The following is a 19,451-nucleotide window of genomic DNA, read 5'->3' on the forward strand; positions in this document are numbered from 1 at the left end:
ACTTTCTTCCTGGCTCATCCTCATCTGGAAGCTCCAGTGAACCTTTGTTTGGCGTCATAAGGACGCACAAACCTCCACCCACCGACAGCGGTGAGGCCACATGCGGTGCCTGGGCCAGGACTCAGACTGGGGTCTCCCACAGGGAAGGCCAGGCTTCTACCCCTGCGCCTTACTGGGCATCCCATTCAAACTGGCCAACACTCCTCGGGGGAGAGGGCTGCTGCTGGCCCCGCTTTACAGATGGGCATGTCGAGGTTGAGGGGGCAGATAACGTGCCAAGGGTCAGAGCCTGCAGACTGCGGAGTCTGCATCCCAGCTGAGGCCTGCCTGCCTGCCCAGTGTGAGGGCTGTGAGCCCTGGGCCCTGCGCCCCACCTCATTTTCTCAACCACCCCTCTCCTCCAACCCCCAGGGACTTCCGACAGAGGATGTACACCTGGAGGCATTCTGATTTCATTGGGGTGGGAGATAAGGGTGACTATCTCAGAGCTCAGGACAACAAAGCAAGGCTGACAAGGGGGCGGGGCACCACAAGCGCCCAAGACTGTGCCTGAGCTACTGTGGCTTCATCATGGGTCAGAGGAGGGGGTTCTCAAGTCACTGCCTGCCCTCAAGAGGGTCTGTACCCAGCCCCACTTGCAACCGCCAGGACCAGGCCCCCCATGAATGCCCATCCCACGTTTTCCCTCAGCCCCAGAGCTCCAGCTGAGAAGGCCTCCAGCCCCTCACGGATCTGGCTGTCGCCAAAGACCAGATAAATCCATTCTCTCTCACCCTCTGCACTAGAGATAAGGATGTCCCCTGACATAAAGGGGCCGGTTGTTCTTGTCAGCAGGTGGCAGGCAGCCCTTCAAGGCAGGTGTGTTGAGAACAGAGGAGCATGTGGAAGGGTGTCGGGAGGATTTGGCTCAAACCAAGAACGAAAGGAAAGTGCTACTGAGCAGAAGCGAGAGTGGCTGAACTCTGGGGTCTCCAGACGGATCCAGAGAGGAGCAGCGGGAGGGCCCACTGAGGAAGCCGTCGGGGCAGAGCGCTGAGGCCTCCCGCACACCTGAGTCCTCTACGTTCATCTCTCCAGCTAACTCCCTCCACCTGCCAGCTCACTCTGGATGGCCTCTAATGAGGTCGAAGCGGGGTGAAGCCATGGCCTGAGCAGTTTTACTGGGGTCCCCCTCCAGGAAAACAGTAGCAGTGGAGGTGCTGGGGGGCAGAACAGTTGGGGGGTGTCATCCCACAAAAGAATGGGAAGCATGCCACTCTGCTGACAGTGAGATCAATCCACAGGGAAGCCAGAGGGCTCTGAGTTTCAGGCCGCACTGGAAGCCCAGTGGTGGAGTGGTTACTCGTTGGGCCGTGATCCACATGGTCAGCAGTTCTAAACTACCACCAGCAGCTCCCAGGGTGAAAGACCGGGCTTTCTATTCCAGTAGCCAGTAACAGCCTCAGAAACCCACAGGGGTGGCTGTGTGTCAGCATAGACTACACGGCAGTGAATTTGTTTAGAGTTTGTCCAGTTGGTATAGGGAGCCCTGGTGGCATAGCGTGGGGCTAACCGTAAGGTCTGCAGTTCAAAACCATCAACCACTCTGCTGGAGCAAGACGAGGCTTTCTACTCCCATCAAGAGCTACAGGTTTGCAAACCCACGGGAGCAGCTCTACCCTGTCCTGTCAGGTCGCTGTGAGTCTGGAGCGACTGGGAAGCAGTGAGTGTGTTAGGTCCGGTGCGTCAGGTCGGATTCATCGCCACCCAGAGAAGAAACCCTCCCCAAAAGAACAGAATGAAAGATGCATGGGGGAGAGGAAACAAGCCCCCCCCCCCACACACACACACACACACTTAGGCCCAAGAGGGTTACAGGGCCAATTCTGGCCTCATCAAAGAGGATGGAGGAGGGGACCCTTTCAGAAAAGTATTTAATTTTCAGCAGGGAGTGTGTGCATTATTGAGCCTGGAGATTAACAGAGTGAAAAATCTCAAATCCGCAAGGAATTTTCCCCAGTGGTGCTCGGTGGGTGCTCTGTCGCAGGGGAGGGGCAGTATTAGTTTGGGGGATACTTGGGGCCCTTGAAGAAGGAGTACCCCCTCCCCCTGTGGGTTGCAGAGGCTTTGGGAGCTGTGTTGAGCTGCGCTGACGCTTGCCCACATAGAGGGGACTGTGGTGTGTGCCGACGTCAGTCTGAGTGGAATCAATATGGGAAGGTCAGACTGTTCACAACATGGATTTTTATTAACTCAGTCTCTTTAGTGCCCCGCCCCCAGGGAAACACAGCTGGCTGTTTGCTGATAATGACCTTGCCTGAAGAGAGGGCTGGATCAAGTGAGGTGGGGAGGGGGGAGCCCACTCTGAGCAAACAATTTACCCAGAAGTCCATCCTCTCTCAAGTTCTTGTCTGCTTGGCTGCAAGAGGAAGGGGGGAAGGGAAAGAGACCTGGGTTGGAATCCGCCCAAAGGCAGAGGGCCGTGTGTGGTTACTTGAAAGTCATCAGAGCTTAGCATCTTCCAGCGGAGCTGCAGCAGGGGAGGGGTTCTGTGTTCATTGGACTGTGAGCCACAGGGTCAGCAGTTTGAAACCTCCAGCCACTCCTTCAGAGAAAGATGGGGCTTGCTACTCCTGTACAGAGTTACAGTCTCAGAAACTCACAGGGACAGTTCTACCCTGTCCTGTAGAGTCACTCTCAGTCGGCATTGACTCAGTGACAGTGGATTTTGGTTTGGTTTGGTTTGGTTTGGTTTGGTTTGGTTTGGTTTGGTTTGGTTTGGTTTGGTTTGGTTTGGTTTGGTTTGGTGCCCCTTTCAAAAGCTCTGAAAGTCAAGCAAATTCCAAATCCAGGCTACCTCTGACCTCAGCTCAGAGCAGACCAAAAGCCTGCCAGAAGGCTCTTGGGAGACATATGCCCTGGGAACTTTCCTGCAGCAGCCAGGCAAGGGCAGACGAGGAGAAGTGGGTCCATTTGTTTGTCTCAAGGCAGATACAAGGCATGGCAAACACCAGGTGTGGTTGGACCGTCTGTTCACCTCTGAAACGGCACCCCTGGCAGCACCAGCCCTCTTGTCTCCCCCTCCTGCTGAAACCAGCCTTCCGGGGCCAGGGCTGTCCACTCCTAGCAGGGCAGAGCAGAGCAGAGCAGAGCAGGAACCTGAGAGCTCCCAGCACAGAAGTCATCGACCTCATTCATTCATTCATTCACTCGTTCACTCCACCACTGTTTGCTCACTGCTTGCTGTCTGCAAGCCCAGAGCCAGAGACCGGAGAGACAAAAATGTACCTGGCAGATACGCTCCCTGACAGTGCAGGCTCTCAGTCTAATGGGGAAGCTAGGCACATAACAAGGCATTTCACTGTGCAATGAAACAAAAGCATTATGAAGGGGCACCAGACTCAGACCAACAGACAGAAGAGACCAGGAAGGCTTCCCAGGGGAAGAAGTGCTCAAAGTGAGGCCTGTGGGATGAGAAAGTGTTAGCCAGGAGAGGCCAGGCAGAAGAAGAAAGGCAGGCATCGTTGTGGCTGGAATGTAGAGCCAGGGCTGGAGGATGGCTAGGGCCTGGTGCAGGCCTGGTGATGGAGTTTGAACTTTCTGCTGTGAGCTTCAGAGAACCACCAAAGGACTCTGGGTGGTCCAGGGACTAGCTAGCCCGTGTGTGTTTTAGATCCATCACTAGTCTGGGTGTGGAGAATGGATAAGCGGAGGCAAGAGCAGCCAGGAGGCTGGTGTAGACCAGAGATGATGATACCACATTGAACTAAGATGTTGGACAGAGAGGAGGAATGGAGCTGAAAGAGATGTGTTAACACATAGATAGACTTGATGGGATTGGCGACAGGTGGCCTGTGGGCAAGAAAGCTGTCAGGAGATGCCCCGGTTCCCAGCTTGGGCAAGTGGGCCACTCGGGGTAGCCAGGGGAACCCGAGAATATAGCTGGGTTTGCTTGGTCGGCTGTTCTTTTTGTTTCCGGGAGCTTGATCATGAGTCCCCTTTAGGGTGTTTTGGTTTGGGGAAACTCCAAGTGGAGCTGTCCAGTGAGCTTGCATAGGGATCCGTTAAGTCTGGCGTTCAGAAGAGAAACTGAGTCAGCACATAGATTTTGTGAGTCGGCAGCTTCTAGAAGAAAAGAAAAGCCATAGAAAAGGATCAGGTGCCCCCTCACTACCACCACCACCCCCAATCCAGAGACCTGTGAAGGGGGGAGTGGGCCCAGGATCGAGGTCCAGAACATCACCATTGAGAGATGGTCTGAGACCAGAGCATATGCGTGGGTGCAGATCAGAGCTGGAACCACAGGGAGTCCAGGACAGATAAACTCCTTGGAATCCATATTGAGAGTAGCCATACCAGGAGGGGAAGGGGAAGGGAGAGAAGGGGGGAACTGGTCACAAGGATCTACCTATAACCCCTTTCCCATGAGGATGAACGCACAAATATGGGTGAAGGGAGACATCAATCCGTGTAAGACATGAAAAAATAATAATTTATAAATTATCAAAGGTTCATGAGGAAGGGAGAGTAGGGGAGGGAAGGGGGAAATGAGGAGCTGATACCAAGGGCTCAAATAGAAAGAATTTTGAGAATAATGATGACAACATGTATACAAATGTGCTTGACACAATGGATGGATGGATGGATGGATGGATGGATGGATGGATGGATGGATGGATAGATGGATGGATGGATTGTGATGAGAATTGTACAAGCCCCCAATAAAATGGTTTATTTTTTAAGGGAGATGATCTAAGAAAGGGGAGCTACAGGGGACACCGAGAAAAGCCTATCAGAGAGAGAAGGGGGTGAGGGGTGGAAAATGAACATACGGAGTTCCTGGGAACCAGGATGGAGGGAGTAGTCCAGAAGATGAACTTCCCAGGGAGGCTGCAGGGAGGCGCAGAAGGACAGAGCAAGGGTGGCAGGCTCTGTGGACAAGTAGGGGCTGAGAAACTGGTGGTGGTGGGTCATCAGTGAGTCAGAAGGAAGAGTCAGCAAGTGTGGACAGTCCTTCCAAGACACTGGTCATCCAAGGAGAGGAGCTGGTAAATTCTCTCAGAGGATGCAGTGAAGGAAAGCTTGGGGTTTGGTGAGGATGGGAGAGACAGGCAGGGCCCGTGAAAGAGGTTTAAAAACATCAGAAGCCAACAGGGCTGCAGCAGGGAGGGTTCCTGGGAGCAGGGGGAGGGCCCGGCCAGGATGGCAGACTCCTCTCCTGCTGGGAGAAAGCTAGAGGAGGCTCAGAGCGGGGCATGGAGAGAGCTCCTGCCTGGTGGCTCCCATGTTGGGTCCAGGATGGGGGAGAGGGGGTGGAAGAGGTGATCGGAGAAGCCAGGGACTGCTGGGCCATTTGGCGGAGAGCCACATGCCCTGCTCCAGCTCCCACAGTCTCAGCGAGCTGTCTAGGCCTGTGGCTACTGCTGAAGACAGAACCAAACTCAGCAGTCCTGGTCGGGCACTGGAGACCTGCCCCTGGGGGGTTCTGAGACTGGTGGAGGCTCACTTTTCTTCTGAGGAGCGGCTGGTGGTTTCGAACTTCAGACCCTGCAGATAACAGCCCAACACTTAATCACTACGTCCCACGCCGTGCTCAAGGGGGAGAGAGAGGCCATGGTTACAGTGGGATGTTCAGAAAGCCACTCCCACTAACTTGTGCCACAGGAAGAGCAGCCACAGAATACTGGTCAACCTCGTGGTGTGTGGGGTGCCCTGGAGACTCCCTTTTCTGCCTTTGGGTTCCCTGCTCTCTGACTCCTTCCTCCCCCTCCTCCCCGCAACTGGCTTCCCTTGCTTGCCCCCGCCATTGGCCAGCCCTCAGCTTCCGTGTTCATCAGCCCCTCAGAGCCAGTGCCTATGATTCCGCCCCAACTCCTCTTTGAGATGGGATCTGGTTTCCCCGGCGGTACTTGTTCCATGGCCATGGACCAGCTCAGAGTCATGGGGTGGGCTGGATGCACAATACAGATCTGTCCCGGGGAACCGCACTGGCCAGCCAGCAGTCACCAAGTGTGTCGTCGCGAGGCCAGGCCCCTTTTCCATTCACACACTTTTTGTTTCATGTCATTGACTGCCGTCCTCACAAGTTTCCGGCTGACCCCTCATTATTGGACGTTGGCTGCTCCTTCACCCAAGTCCATCCATGTCTGCCCACCAGTGAGTCCTTCCGCCTCCTTCCTCTCCGGCCCCTGGGGGGGAGGGGTCCCCATCAGAGAGTGTGTCTTTGAGTGTCTCCTGCTTTTCCATTTTTACCTCGCCGACGGAGCAAGGCCAGGGCGTGGGGCACATTTGTGCCCCGGGGTCGTGGCATGCTGAACCTGCTGTAGGGTGAAGATGAGCTGTGTGCTCCCAGATATAAGCCCAGGGGCGTACACACTGCCCAGCGAGGACAGCCACTGGAGCGTCGAGTTTCTTATACGCTGCCTGGCCGGGGGCAGCTCCTTGTCCTCCAAGTGTCCGTCTCCCCATCTGGGCGCCAAGAAGAGTAGCAGACTCTCCTCCTGGGAGCCGTTTGAGGCTTCGGTGAGCTTCGCACCACGCAGCACCCACCGAGAAAGTGATAAGAGTCGTCGGAAGGAGATGTCTTCTCCAGAGGGGCGTCTGGGATGCTTCATCCTGGAGAAGGTGACCTTTGAACTGTGGGGTGGTTAGGTGCCGTGCAGTTTGGTTGGGACCGGCAGTAACCCTGCGTACTAGAGAATGAAGCCCCGCCAGGGGCTGCCCTGTCCTCACCTGTTGCTGTCTGAGCCCATCTCGTGGAGGGCCTCCCTGAGTAAGCCGAGGGGGAAGGTGGAGGAGAAGGTTCCTGCTCACCCCTGAATGTGCAGCATGGTGGCTGCAGGAGGGACGCTTTGTGATTGCATGAGCTTGGGAGCAGAGCCCCCTGCCCCACTCCACTCCCCACAGCTCCCAAGAATAATGCGACTCCCCTGCCACAGCCCGCCACCACCCACACAGCTGCACCCCTGCAGGGCAGCACACCACTTCCCCGGAAGAATCCCTCTCCAATGCTGCCCACACTGCACACGGCCCTCAGAGGAGACAGCCAAGGGGCCCAGAGGAAAGACTTCCCATCACAGGCTAAGACCAAGCACCCCACCTGTTGGGTCCCAGGTGCGGGCGCAGCTTGTCTGCAGAGGTGGGGGTTTCTGGCCATTGTGTCCTGAGTTGTCATAGCCGAGATCACTCTGCCTAACAACGTGCCTTGTCCTGTCCTAAGCAAACAGATTTCTGACCCTGGGTTGGCTTCTCCCAGACTTCTGCCAAGGATGAAAGAATGGGAGTAATCCACCCCGGTAACTGGTATAAATCTCATCGGGAATGAAATAAATTGGCCTTTGGGTTTATCGTTCACCAGCTCTTAAGAGGCTGGTTAGCGTGAAGCAGCATCCCGTCTGTTCATCTCTTACTCTCTGCTGTTGAGTCCGTTCCAACTCACAGTGCCCGAGAGGACGGGGCGGACTTGCCCCTGTGGGTTTCAGAGGCTGTCAATCTTCACAGAAGCAGAAAGCGTCATCTGTCTATTGGCCTTGCAGTCAGCAGCCCGGGACGTAGCCCACTATACCACCAGGTCTCCTTCTTCTCTAAGATACTAAAAAGATACATTTTGAGTCTGGACTGGGAGGGTTCCCCCCAAGAGGTCTGTCAGGACTTTCTGGTGCTCAAAGGGACCTCCTGGTTCCCAGGACCCATGCCTGGATCTTCAGTCCTTTATACACTTTCAGATTCACTGCCAAGGTTAACTTGTAAGGATACATACCCTGTGAGCAGTTGTCATCAGCTGTAGACACATCTTTTGACACTGAGAATTCCACGTGCAGGTTCTCTAGATTTTACCCGGACCTAGCCACACATAGAAGCCCTTGCCTTGGCACAAGTGCCGATAGAGCTCAGCTACTATCCAGAGGCCACTCGCAGAGCCTCCCAGAAGAAAGGGCTGGTGAGCTAACAGCTCAGGAAAACCAGCCATTGAAAGCTCTCAACTGAGTACAACTCAATTGTACTCTGACACACATAGGACCTCGATGAGTTAGAGTCTGTTACTCCGTGCGGCCATGGGATCCCCATGAGTTAGAAAAGCCATTTACTCCATGAGACCACGGGATCCCCATTAGTTAGTCTGTTATTCCATGGGACCATGGGATCTCCATGAGTTAGTCTGTTACTCAATGGGACCATGGGATCCCCATGAGTTAGAGTCTGTTACTCCATGGGACCATGGATTCCCATGAGTTAGAATCTGTTACTCCATGCGGCCATGGGATCCCCATGAGTTAGAGTCTGTTACTCCATGGGATCCCCATGAGTTAGTCTGTTACTCCATGGGACTATGGGATCCCCATGAGTTAGTCTGTTACTCCATGCAGCCATGGGATCCCCATGAGTTAGAGTCTGTTATTCCATGGGATCCCCATGAGTTAGAATCTGTTACTCCATGGGATCCCATGAGTTAGAGTCTGTTACTCCATGTGGCCATGGGATCCCCATGAGTTAGTCTGTTACTCCATGGGACCATGGGATCCCATGAGTTAGAGTCTGTTACTCCATGCAGCCATGGGATCCCCTTGAGTTAGAGTCTGTTACTCCATGGGGCCATGGGATCCCCATGAGTTAGTCTGTTACTCCATGGGACCATGGGATCCCCATGAGTTAGTCTGTTACTCCATGGGACCATGGGATCCCCATCAGTTAGTCAGTTACTCCATGGGACCATGGGATCCCCATCAGTTAGTCAGTTACTCCATGGGACCATGGGATCCCCATCAGTTAGTCAGTTACTCCATGGGGCCATGGGATCCCCATCAGTTAGTCAGCTACTCCATGGGGCCATGGGATCCCCATCAGTTAGTCAGTTACTCCATGGGACCATGGGATCCCCATGAGTTAGAGTCTGTTGCTCCATGGGGCCATGGGATCCCCATGAGTTAGTCTGTTACTCCATGGGACCATGGGATCCCCATGAGTTAGAGTCTGTTACTCCATGGGACTATGGGATCTCCATGACTTAGTCTGTTACTCCATGCAGCCATGGGATCCCCATGAGTTAGAGTCTGTTATTCCATGGGATCCCCATGAGTTAGAGTCTGTTACTCCATGGGATCCCATGAGTTAGAGTCTGTTACTCCATGGGACCATGGGATCCCCATGAGTTAGAGTCTGTTACTCCATGGGATCCCATGAGTTAGAGTCTGTTACTCCACGGGGCCATGGAATTCCCATCAGTTAGTCAGTTACTCCATGGGGCCATGGGGTCCCCATCAGGTAGAGCCAGTTGCTCCCCAACAACTGACTTCACCACACGTACTCTGTTGTCCTCTCAAAGTGTTCTTATAATGTATCCCTTATAATGACTGATTGAGCACCCTGAGATTTTGACATACTTGTTTGAGGCTCCCCTTGGGCACTGGGATTTTTCAAAAGCTCCCTGGTGATTGTGATGCAGCCAGTAAGAACCACTGGTACATATTCTAACCAAGGCAGAATGGGCAGTGGAGAATTTCCTGTGGTACATATTCACTTGTATTTTCTTCCCCCAAGGTGAAGTAGGAACCTGATAGTCCACTTTTGTAGGAGAGAGGAGGGCTGTCTACAACCATGAAGAGTTTCGGTCTCAAAAACTCCCAGGCACAGTTCTGCTCTGTCCTAGAAGGTTGTTAGGAATGAATCTGAATCAACTCAGGGCAATGGTTCTTTTGGTGTTATTCCACTTTAGGTGTGTGCTGCCATCTGGTGGGTGCATTTAGAACTACACAAATCTGAAGAACCCTGGCCTCATCCCACTAAACAGCATCAACAACCTCTTGGGATACAGATATCCCACTAATTTGTATACAAATCCATATGTCTTCCTTTTTTCCTTTAAATTAGTTCAAATCCTCTGCCATTACTGAAAGTACATGGATTCAATTTTTAAAAAGCAGAAAATAATTCCATGTTGAAAGGGTTAAGCCGCCATCTGGGGGCTGGAAGCAGAATTCTGGACCTGGTCTTCAGCCCTTTGCAGATGCTGCATTAAGAACCTCTCCCCTCCCAGCACCATCATTTCAGGTAGGAAAGCTTTGGCTGTATGTGGCAGTCCGTCCTTTGATGCTTTCTTCTGGTCCTGGTACGAGTTGAACAGCGGCTTTCTCTAATCGTTCCTGACCGAGTTAACTAATCGCAGAAAATCCCTCCATTCTCGACCTCCCCCCAAGCCCTGCGTGACAGAGCACTGCTGCTGGGGCAAGGGACCACTCCAGGTCCCCCCAGCTCTGGCACACACACAGGCCGCCTGGAGATCAGCAAAACGCCAAGAGTGTGACCAACCTGGGGTTCTCTTTCCACTTGACCTGTTTCTAACTCCCCACCTTTTGAAGCCAACCTTGGTCTAAAAGTCACTTTGCGGTGAGTTGCATGGGATTATACGTGAACCAGTTTGTCCGGGGCCTGGGGGCCCTGAGTCTTTAAGCCTGGCTTTAGCACGAGGCTTTCAGAAGAGCTTGTTCCTTTATTCCCCCGGGGCGCACGGGGGTGGGGTGGGAGGGTGGTTAGGCTTTTTCTAGTGGGAAATTCACATGTGTTAGAAAGCAGCAGATAGTGAATGACTTGGACTGCTAACCAAGAGGAGGGAGGTTGGATTCCACTGTGCCTCGGAAGAAAGGCCTGGTGATCTTTTGAAAAATCAGCCACCAAAAGCACTTGGGAGCGCAGTTCTACTGCTCAGCATGGAGTCACTCTGTAGCCGACTGACTGGCCTGGAGCTGGTCAGGACATCATAGAGTAGGCCCTGTGCACCCATCACCTGGCCTCAACAGATACACGCTAACTAGAGGCCCATTTTTATTCATCTCTTCCCCACCCATCCCCCAGACACACACATGTCAGCAAACACCCCAGACACCACAGCAGTTCATCTGCAGCTGTAAACGAGAAGACCTCTTTCTAATGAACATAGCCACAATCCTATGATCACATCTAGAAATAAATACCCATCATTTCCTCAATTTCCACAAAATTAACCAGGCAGTGGACCTATTTCCAATGAGCTCATCACACACACACACACACACACACACACACACACACGTACGTACGCTTAGAAAGTATTGTTACGTAACCACAGAAACCTTTACGAAACAGAAACATCAAAATGTGACGCCGTTGTTTCCCAACATACTCTGCATTCAGTCTATCCTTCCGGTGGCAGGATTTCCTTCTCTCGAACCCTTCCCCCCAAATTCTCTGCCTTCTGCGGACACCATCTCAAAGCAGCTGGACAGACCATGCTCCTGTTCAATGTTCTTTGAGCTTGAGGACAAGTGGATCGGGTCAGGTTTTCCAACCAAATTCTCCCAGGACAGCCCCTGCCCCGCTTGAAGAACGCACAGCTACATTGTTGTGCTGGGCGACGGAGGGCAGGGGATTCCTTTATGCGGTTTTCTTGGCCTTTTGCTCTCTAAGGAGGTTTTCCATTTTCTTAACATTCCATCCTAAGAAGCCCTGTAATTGGCATTTCTCTTTAGAGCAAAGTGACACTCCAAAAAGCAGCCTCCCTAACCTGAGCTGGCCTGGAATCCAGTTGGCCCCACAGGTGCTTGGTGTGAACTGAGCCCCGGATGCAGGACCTGGAAGCTTTGGGGCAACACTGTCTGCGCTCCTGTGCAGGTGTGTTTTTAAGATGGCCCACAGATTGCTCTTCTAGGTCATTTTTCTTTCTTTAAAAAAATAATTTTATTGGGGGCTCATACAACTCTTATCACAATCCATACATACATCAATTGTGTAAAGTGCATGTGTACATTCATTGCCCTCATCATTCTCAAAACATTTGCTCTCCACCTAAGCCCCTGGCATCAGCTCCTCATTTTTCCCCCTCCCTCCCCGTTCCCTCTCCCTCATGAGCCCTTGATAATTTATAAATTATTATTTTGTCATATCTTGCACTGCCCCACGTCTCCCTTCACCCACTTTTCTGTTGTCCATCCCCCAGGGAGGAGGTTATATGTAGATCCTTGTAATCGGTTCCCCCTTTCCAACCCACCCTCCTTCCACCCTCCCAGTATCGCCACTCACACCACTGGTCCTGAAGGAATCATCAGTCCTGGATTCTGTGTTTCCAGTTCCTATCTGTACCAGTGTACATCTTCTGGTCTAGCCAGATTTGTAAGGTAGAATTGGGATCATGATAGTGGGGGGGGGGGAGGAAGCATTTAGGAACTAGAGGAAAGTTGTATGTTTCATCATTGCTACATCGCACCCTGACTGGCTCGTCTCCTCCTCGAGACCCTTCTGTAAGGCTTTGGATCTCCACTCCGCACTCCCCCACTCATTCACTATGGTAAGATTTTTTTGTTCTGATGTTGCCTGATACCTGATCCCTTCCACAGCTCATGATCGCACAGACTGGTGTGCTTCTTCCATGTGGGCTTTATTGCTTCTGAGCTAGATGGCCGCTTGTTTACCTTCAAGTCTTTAAGACACCAGATGCTATATCTTTTGATAGCTGGGTACCATCAGCTTTCTTTGCCACATTTGCTTATGTACCCTTTTGTCTTCAGTGATCGTATCTTGCAGGTGAGCACACAATGATATGATTTTTTTGTTCTTTGATGCCTGATAACTGATCCCTTTGGCACCTGGTGATTGCACAAGCTGGTGTGCTTCTTCCATGTGGGCTTTGTTGCTTCTGAGCTAGAGGGCCGCTTGTTTACCTGATCAGAGCACATGGGAGCCAATGAAGGGGGAGGAGGAGAGAGTGGAGCACATCTTGGCCCATCAGACCTTGAGGACGATGTTCCTGCTCAGAGCAGTCAGTGAACAGAGAGGACTACATGGCTGGCCACACTGTGAGACATGACATCCCTCACTGATCCATAGCCCTAAAGGGGACAACACTGGAGACACAGTGTGGGGATTTCACCTGATCTGATCCCACCACACCGAGGCAAAACACCAAGGGGGTGCAACAGAACAGCAAGGGAACAGAGCGGCAAGGTCCCCAGGGAATGCCGAAGGTGGACTTTGGGGCCAGGGCTTGGTGCTCCAACAGACTGGACTGGAAAACACTCCTAATGGCCAACAAACAGTCTAAGCCTCTAACACCCCAGATGCTATATAGCCAGGCACCATCAGCTTTCTTCACCACATTTACATATTCACCCGCTTTGTCTTCAGTGACTGTGTCGGGAAGGTGAGCATCATAGAATGCCAGTTTAATAGAACAAAATATTCTTCCATTGAGGGAGTACTTGAGTGGAGGCCCAATGTCCATCTGCTACCGTGATACTAAACCTATAAATACATGCACATAGATCTATTTCCCCAACCTCATATATAAATATATTTTCATATAAACATACCTGTATTTAGACCTCTATAAATGCCCTTTGCCTCCTAGTTCTTTCCTCTATTTCCTTTTACTTTCCTCCTGTCCCACTATCATGCTCAGTCTTCATTTGGGTTACAGTAATTCCTCTTGGTTACATTATCCTTGATCACGCCCTACCAGGCCTCCTACACCCTCCTCACCACCGACTTGGATCACTTGCTATTCCCTTGTCCCTGGGTTTGTTAACACCCACTTCCTTTCTCCCCACCTCCCCTTCTCCAATGTCCCCCTGAAACTGTCAGTCTCATTGCTTTCTCCTCCAGATTGTTCATCCAGCCTATCTTATTTAGACAGACCTGCGGAGATAATAACATGCACAAAAACAAGACAGAACAAAACAAAGCAACAATATAAAACAAAAGAACAAACCAATGACAAAAAAAACAAAACATAACGAGAAAGAAAAGCTTGTAGTCAGTTCAAGGACTGTTTGTTGGCCGTTAGGAGTGTTTTCCAGTCCAATCTGTTGGAGCACCAAGCCCTGGCCCCAAAGTCCACCTTCGGCATTCCCTGGGGACCTTGCCGCTCCGTTCCCTTGCTGTTCTGTTGCACCCCCTTGGTGTTTTGCCTCGGTGTGGCGGGATCAGATCAGGTGAAATTCCCACACTGTGTCTCTAGTGTTGTCCCCTTTAGGGCTATGGATCAGTGAGGGATGTCATGTCTCACAGTGTGGCCAGCCATGTTTCCTCTCTGTTGACTGGCTGCTCTGAGCAGGAACATCGTCCTCAAGACCTGATGGGCCAAGATGTGCTCCACTCTCTCCTCCTCCCCCTTCATTGGCTCCCATGTGCTCTGATCAGACATGCCCCTGTCCCAGAGCTGCAGATTCAGTGCCATCCTCTGAAATAAATTGTTCTCAGAGGAGGGGCAGGTGTCCACATTGTTGGGATTGGGGCCAGACCTCAGATCTAGGTCATTTTTCATCCACAGCTTCTCCCCCTTTGGCCCTCCCTGGCTGTTGCCATCATTGACAAACTGGCACCGTCTGCCCTGCATGTCCCTCTTCACCTTCTGGGTTTGCCGTCTGTCTCCCTGCAGCGGTACTGAGCATGCCCCTCTGCTCTCTGTCTTTTCTATGAATGACTCTGTGTGTGAGCCTGGTTCATAGGTGGTGGTAGGTTCCTGTCCAGAACTACAGCGTTCCCAGCTGGGGGTGGGGGGTGGGAGGGAGGTGTCTGTGATGTTGACCGTCTCTAGTGACCATGGCCAGGTCATCCTGAATATTCTTACATGGACTTCAACCGAAGAGTTTCCTGAGAGAGTCCTTTTCTCACAGTCAAACTTCCCCAGAGGGATCAGTCAAGTGTCTCCCTCCAGCAGAGGAAGCAGGCAGTTAGTTCGTGAGGGCCCCTCTACGAGCCCCGGTGGAAGAGTGGTTGGTTGCATGTTGACCTGCTGACTGCAAGGTCAGTGGTTCGAAACCACCAGCTGCTCCCCAAGAGAAAGACCTTTCTACGCCTGAAAAGAGTTACAGTCTCGGAAACGCATAGGGGCAGTTCTACCCTGCCCTATAGGGTCACTATGAGTTAGCATGGACTTGATGGCAGTGAGATCCCATCCCTCCACACACACACCCCGCCCCCGTACTGGGCAGGGCACTGTGAGAGGCCACCGGAGAGGCAAGAAAGCATGGTCAATGTCCTCAAGAAGCTTAACATCTGGCTAGGGAGGCACACATATGCCAAGATGATCAGAAAACATGGCATTGCTATTGTAAGCTGTGAACTTCAGAAGTCACTCATTTTACCCCAAACAGTCCCCAGTCCAGGGTGACCTGGAGCCTGCCCCAGATCTGAATTGGTGGAGAATATGATGGGGGCATCAGACTGTAAATGCTTCTAAGACGATCCGTGTTGCTGTTCTTAAGGGCTGTTGAGTGGGTTTGAACACAGATCAGCCCCGGGCGCTCAGAACCAAACACTGCCCGGTCCTGGGCCGTCCTCACAGTTGCTGTGTTTGAGCCCACTGCTCCGACCGATTGACAGGAGCCTGCGTCGTGGCTGATCCATTGTGGGTGCTGGGTGCCATCGAGTCGGTCTGTCTCTAGTGACCCTGTGCACCACAGACGAAACGCCGCCTAGCCCTGTGCCAGCCTCACCCTTGTTCTTAGGCGTGAGCCATTGTTGCAGCCTCTGTGCCCATGCATCTGGTGGAGGGACTGCCTCTTCTCTCTGCCCCCTACATTACCCAGCAGGATGCCTTTCTCCAGGTCGTTCATACGTGCAACCGAAGGTGAGAACCAGTCCCGCCCGGGGTCCCTGGTGCAGCAGTCTGGACATCATCTGGGAACATTGTAGACATGGGCATAGAAACGCAAATGCCAGCATTTGGGAGACTTCTGGCAACGGCCCAGTCTCATCCACAGAGGTGGGAGCGTAAATTGGTACACGTTTTCGAGAAGCCTGTTTGGTAAGAATGTGCCAACATGGTGACTCCATTTCGTGGCACCTCTCCCAAAGAAATGATTAAGCAGGAGCAAAGGATGCAAAGAGCAGCCTTGTTTACGATAAAAAAATAATTAGAACTCATCTAAATATCCCCAAACTGAGGACTGTTCCTATCCATGAAAGTGCCCTCCCATGTTAGCATAATAAAGGGTCTAAAATGCTAGGGACCACGAGGCCTATTTGCATTGTGATGGATATTTGCAAACCTAAGAAGATGTCCAAGGTATGCCCTCCAGGTGTCATCGATGGAGAGGTGGTGGGGTCTGAGTGTGGTCATGCACGTGTGCACACAGGCAGATCTCAAACCGTGGTGTCCTGTGGGAGGAGGGAGTTTTGAATGATTCTACTTCATGATTTCCAGAATTACAAAAGTAAATTCTTTTTTTAAAAAATGTTAACAATAGCTACTGTTACTAGAGGGTGAATATTACGTGCTCCAGTTATTGTTCCCAAGGCATCACAGGGGTGCTATCAGGTAAGCATCGGACTGACCCCCTCAAGGTTGGCTGTTCAAACCTGCTAGCCAGTCTGTGGGGGGAACGATGGGGTTCCCTGTGCTCCTGTGAGAACTCACAGCACCAGGAACCCTGCATGATGTTGCGAGGGGTCAAAATTAACTTGATGGCAGTGGGTAATTCTTATCATCCCTAAGAGAACAGAAGTGATCTGATATGGAGTAGCCTGCCCCAAAGGAGCCCTGGAGGTACGACCGGTAAGGCAAGACAACTCTGAGAATGGACAAGCTCCTGCTCGTCCTCAGGCTGAGTGCCCTCCTTTACCCTAAGCTCTCAGAGCCCAGACTCCCAGAGCGGCCATGGCGCACGCACGTGCGCACACACACACGCACACACATGCACACACACACACACACACACAGGGAAATGCTTCTCAGGAGGCATCGTCCCTGTCCGGAGCAAGTGACACCCCGTGAGACCTGCAGGAGCTGGGCCGGTCCCGGTGACCCTCTCATCACCTGCCCTATGGAGGTGTCATCGGCGTACCTTCACCTTGGCTCGCATTAAGTGCACAATCGAGTGTCTTTTAGTCATTTCGCAGGACGGTGCAAAGTCATCCGTCAGATGGAGCACAGTGAAGGTCAGTCCTTGGGCCATGAGCAGTCGTCCTCAGGAGGCTTTGTCCTGAGCGTTGCAGTGTCAGGGGGTGAGGAGGAGACCGGCACGGGTCCCCAGAGATCCTCTGCCCGAGGGTCCAGCAGTATCCACTGCCGGGCGCCTCCTGAGGGCAGCGGTGGAGCTGAGGCCCTTCTCCACCCCTTACAGGTGGATAAAGTTTGAAGAGAAGGTGGAAGAAGGAGGCGAGCGTTGGAGCAAGCCGCACGTGTCCACCTTGTCCCTGCACAGCCTCTTCGAGCTGCGAGCCTGCCTGCAGACGGGGACGGTGCTGCTGGATTTGGAAGGCGGCTCCCTACCCCAGATCATAGGTGAGGCAGGCACCGCCCGCCCGCGGGCATCACTCCGGCTGTGCTGGTTCACGCCCTCCGTCTGCGGAATCCCAGCAGCGCCCAGGGTCGGTCCCAGCACTGCTCAGAGAGGAGAGGACCCCCTGAGCACCCTCCGCCGACATGATGAGCCATGGGGGCAGTGCCCTGGTGGCTCAGATGTAGGGTTCTTGCCTTCCGTGCAGGAGCCCCAGGTTCAGTCCCCGGCCAAGGCGCCTCATGCTCCGTTGCGGCTGCTGCCTGTCACGGTTGGCTTTTGCTTTGCTGTGGTGCCGAACAGACTAAGACAGACTAGGAAGAAAGACCTGATGACCTACTTCCAAAATCCAGCCAGTGAAAACCAGATAGCTCACAGTTGTCTCATGCCAGTGTGCTCTGAGTCCAGGAACTGACTCCCACGGCAGCTGATAACAAGCTTCCATGGAAGGATTCCTGCCTGGGGACCCGGCTCTCACTGAATGGCGTGGCAGAGGGAGGAGGTGGCTTGCCTTTTTCTCCCTAAAAGGCTTTATCCTAGTGCATTTAGTATTTGCCCAAAATATTTTGTCCAAACTCTTTTTCTAAAGACAATTCACTTTAGGGCTAAAACCATCTGACCGCCAGGCTTCTGTGCTGCTAAGGGCAGTTTTGTCTGTGCTCTGTCGTTTGCTGCACACACTCACCTTGGGAGGTCGGAGGAATCTGTGCACCGGCAGACAGGGACATCAATTACGTAGGAGGAAAGGCAAGGCTCCCGGCTTGACCAGGATTCCACACATCCTGCCCCCTGTTAGCCCACTTTATGGGAGCCCTGTGGCATCATGGACTCACCATTGGGCTACTGATGGCAAGGTCAGCAGTTCAAAACGACCAGGTGCACTGTGGGAGAAAGACGAGGCTTCCTACTCCCATAAATCATTACAGTCTCAGAAACCCAGAGGGCAGTTCTACACTGTCCTGTGGGGTCACTATGAGTCCAAATTGCCTCAATAGCCGTGAGGTTTTCTTTTGTGAGCTCGCTTTTAATTCCACTAAACGCAGCTGGAAGGACACACATCCTGGTCACCCCAGGGGCTCTGTCCCAAGTGGGCGGGGTACTTTGTTTCCCGCGCAGATGACGTCATTGAGAAGCAGATCGAGGAGGGCCTCCTGCGGCCGGAGCTCCGGGACAGGGTCAGCTACGTCCTCCTGCGAAAGCACCGGCACCAGACCAAGAAGCCCATCCACCGCTCCCTGGTGGACATTGGGAAGTCCGTGTCGTCTACCACAAGTGAGTCCAGCCATGTGTGTTGGGAACTGGTCATCCGGGGACTGGCTCCAAGCCCTGGTGATGGTGAGCCCAGTTCAGGGGTCAGTGGTGCCTTGGCACTTGGAGGCTCACGGGTGTCCTGTGCTGAAGAAACACTGAGGTTCCAGGAAGCCCTCCTAAGTCTCCTTCTCCAGCAGGTCTTCAGCGACACACCCCAGTGCTGTCCCACCCCGGTCACAGCAGGCCCTGTGTAGGCAGAGGGGCACTTCTCAGCCTGGGCTGAATGGCAGATTGGCCCCCACTTCCAACCAGAGTAGTGTATTTATGACAAAGGGCCCCCAAGTTTCGCACCAAACCCCCAAGAGGAGCCAAGAACCTCAGCAGGAAAATGACACATCACAATGGTCAAAGGGACTGGATTACAGGCTAGGGTCAAGGGCGTCCAAGGAGCCCTGGTGGTTCCTTCAAGGTTAGCAGCTCACAACCCTCAGTTGCTCTGAGGGAGAAAAGTGGGGCTTTCTACTCCCATAAAGAGTTACAGTCTCAGAAAGCCACATGGGCAGTTCTACCCTGTCTACTAGGGTCGCCATGAGTCGGAATCAACTCGATGGCAGTGAGTTTGTTGTTGTTGATCCAGGGGGCCACAGGAGAGAGCAGAGGCTGTCTGCTCCCACACAGGTTTGCAGTCTTGGAAACACCATGAGTCGGAATCAACTCTATGACAGCGAGAGGGTTTGACCAAGGGAGCCCGGGCATTGCGGCCAGGGTACTGGTGCCAATCTGATTCACAAAGCCTCGAGCTGTTGGGTAAAGGGGATTGCTCTGCCTTTCAGAGATGCTCAGAGACTTGATCCCCGCTGTCAAACAAATCAGTGAGCAGAACAAAGCTGATCAAGTTACTAAAGAATGAATCCTGACAAATGGCCCTAAATGAATTATCTAAAAATAGCAGGAGCTGGTTATATGTGCCAG

The 19,451-nt window shown here is 52.7% G+C and overlaps 1 protein-coding gene across 1 annotated transcript in view; it reads left to right on the plus strand.

The window, feature by feature from the left end:
* SLC4A5 (solute carrier family 4 member 5) overlaps window positions 1-19,451 on the plus strand; it is a 92,520-nt gene that overhangs the window by 19,856 nt on the left and 53,213 nt on the right. The window contains exons 4-5 of the mRNA XM_075556921.1: window positions 17,073-17,233; window positions 18,345-18,500. Coding sequence (XP_075413036.1) covers window positions 17,073-17,233; window positions 18,345-18,500 — 317 coding nt within the window. The remainder of the gene's footprint in view (window positions 1-17,072; window positions 17,234-18,344; window positions 18,501-19,451) is intronic.

The sequence above is a fragment of the Tenrec ecaudatus genome, chromosome 8 (genome assembly GCF_050624435.1).
Source record: "Tenrec ecaudatus isolate mTenEca1 chromosome 8, mTenEca1.hap1, whole genome shotgun sequence".
NCBI lineage: Eukaryota > Metazoa > Chordata > Mammalia > Afrosoricida > Tenrecidae > Tenrec > Tenrec ecaudatus.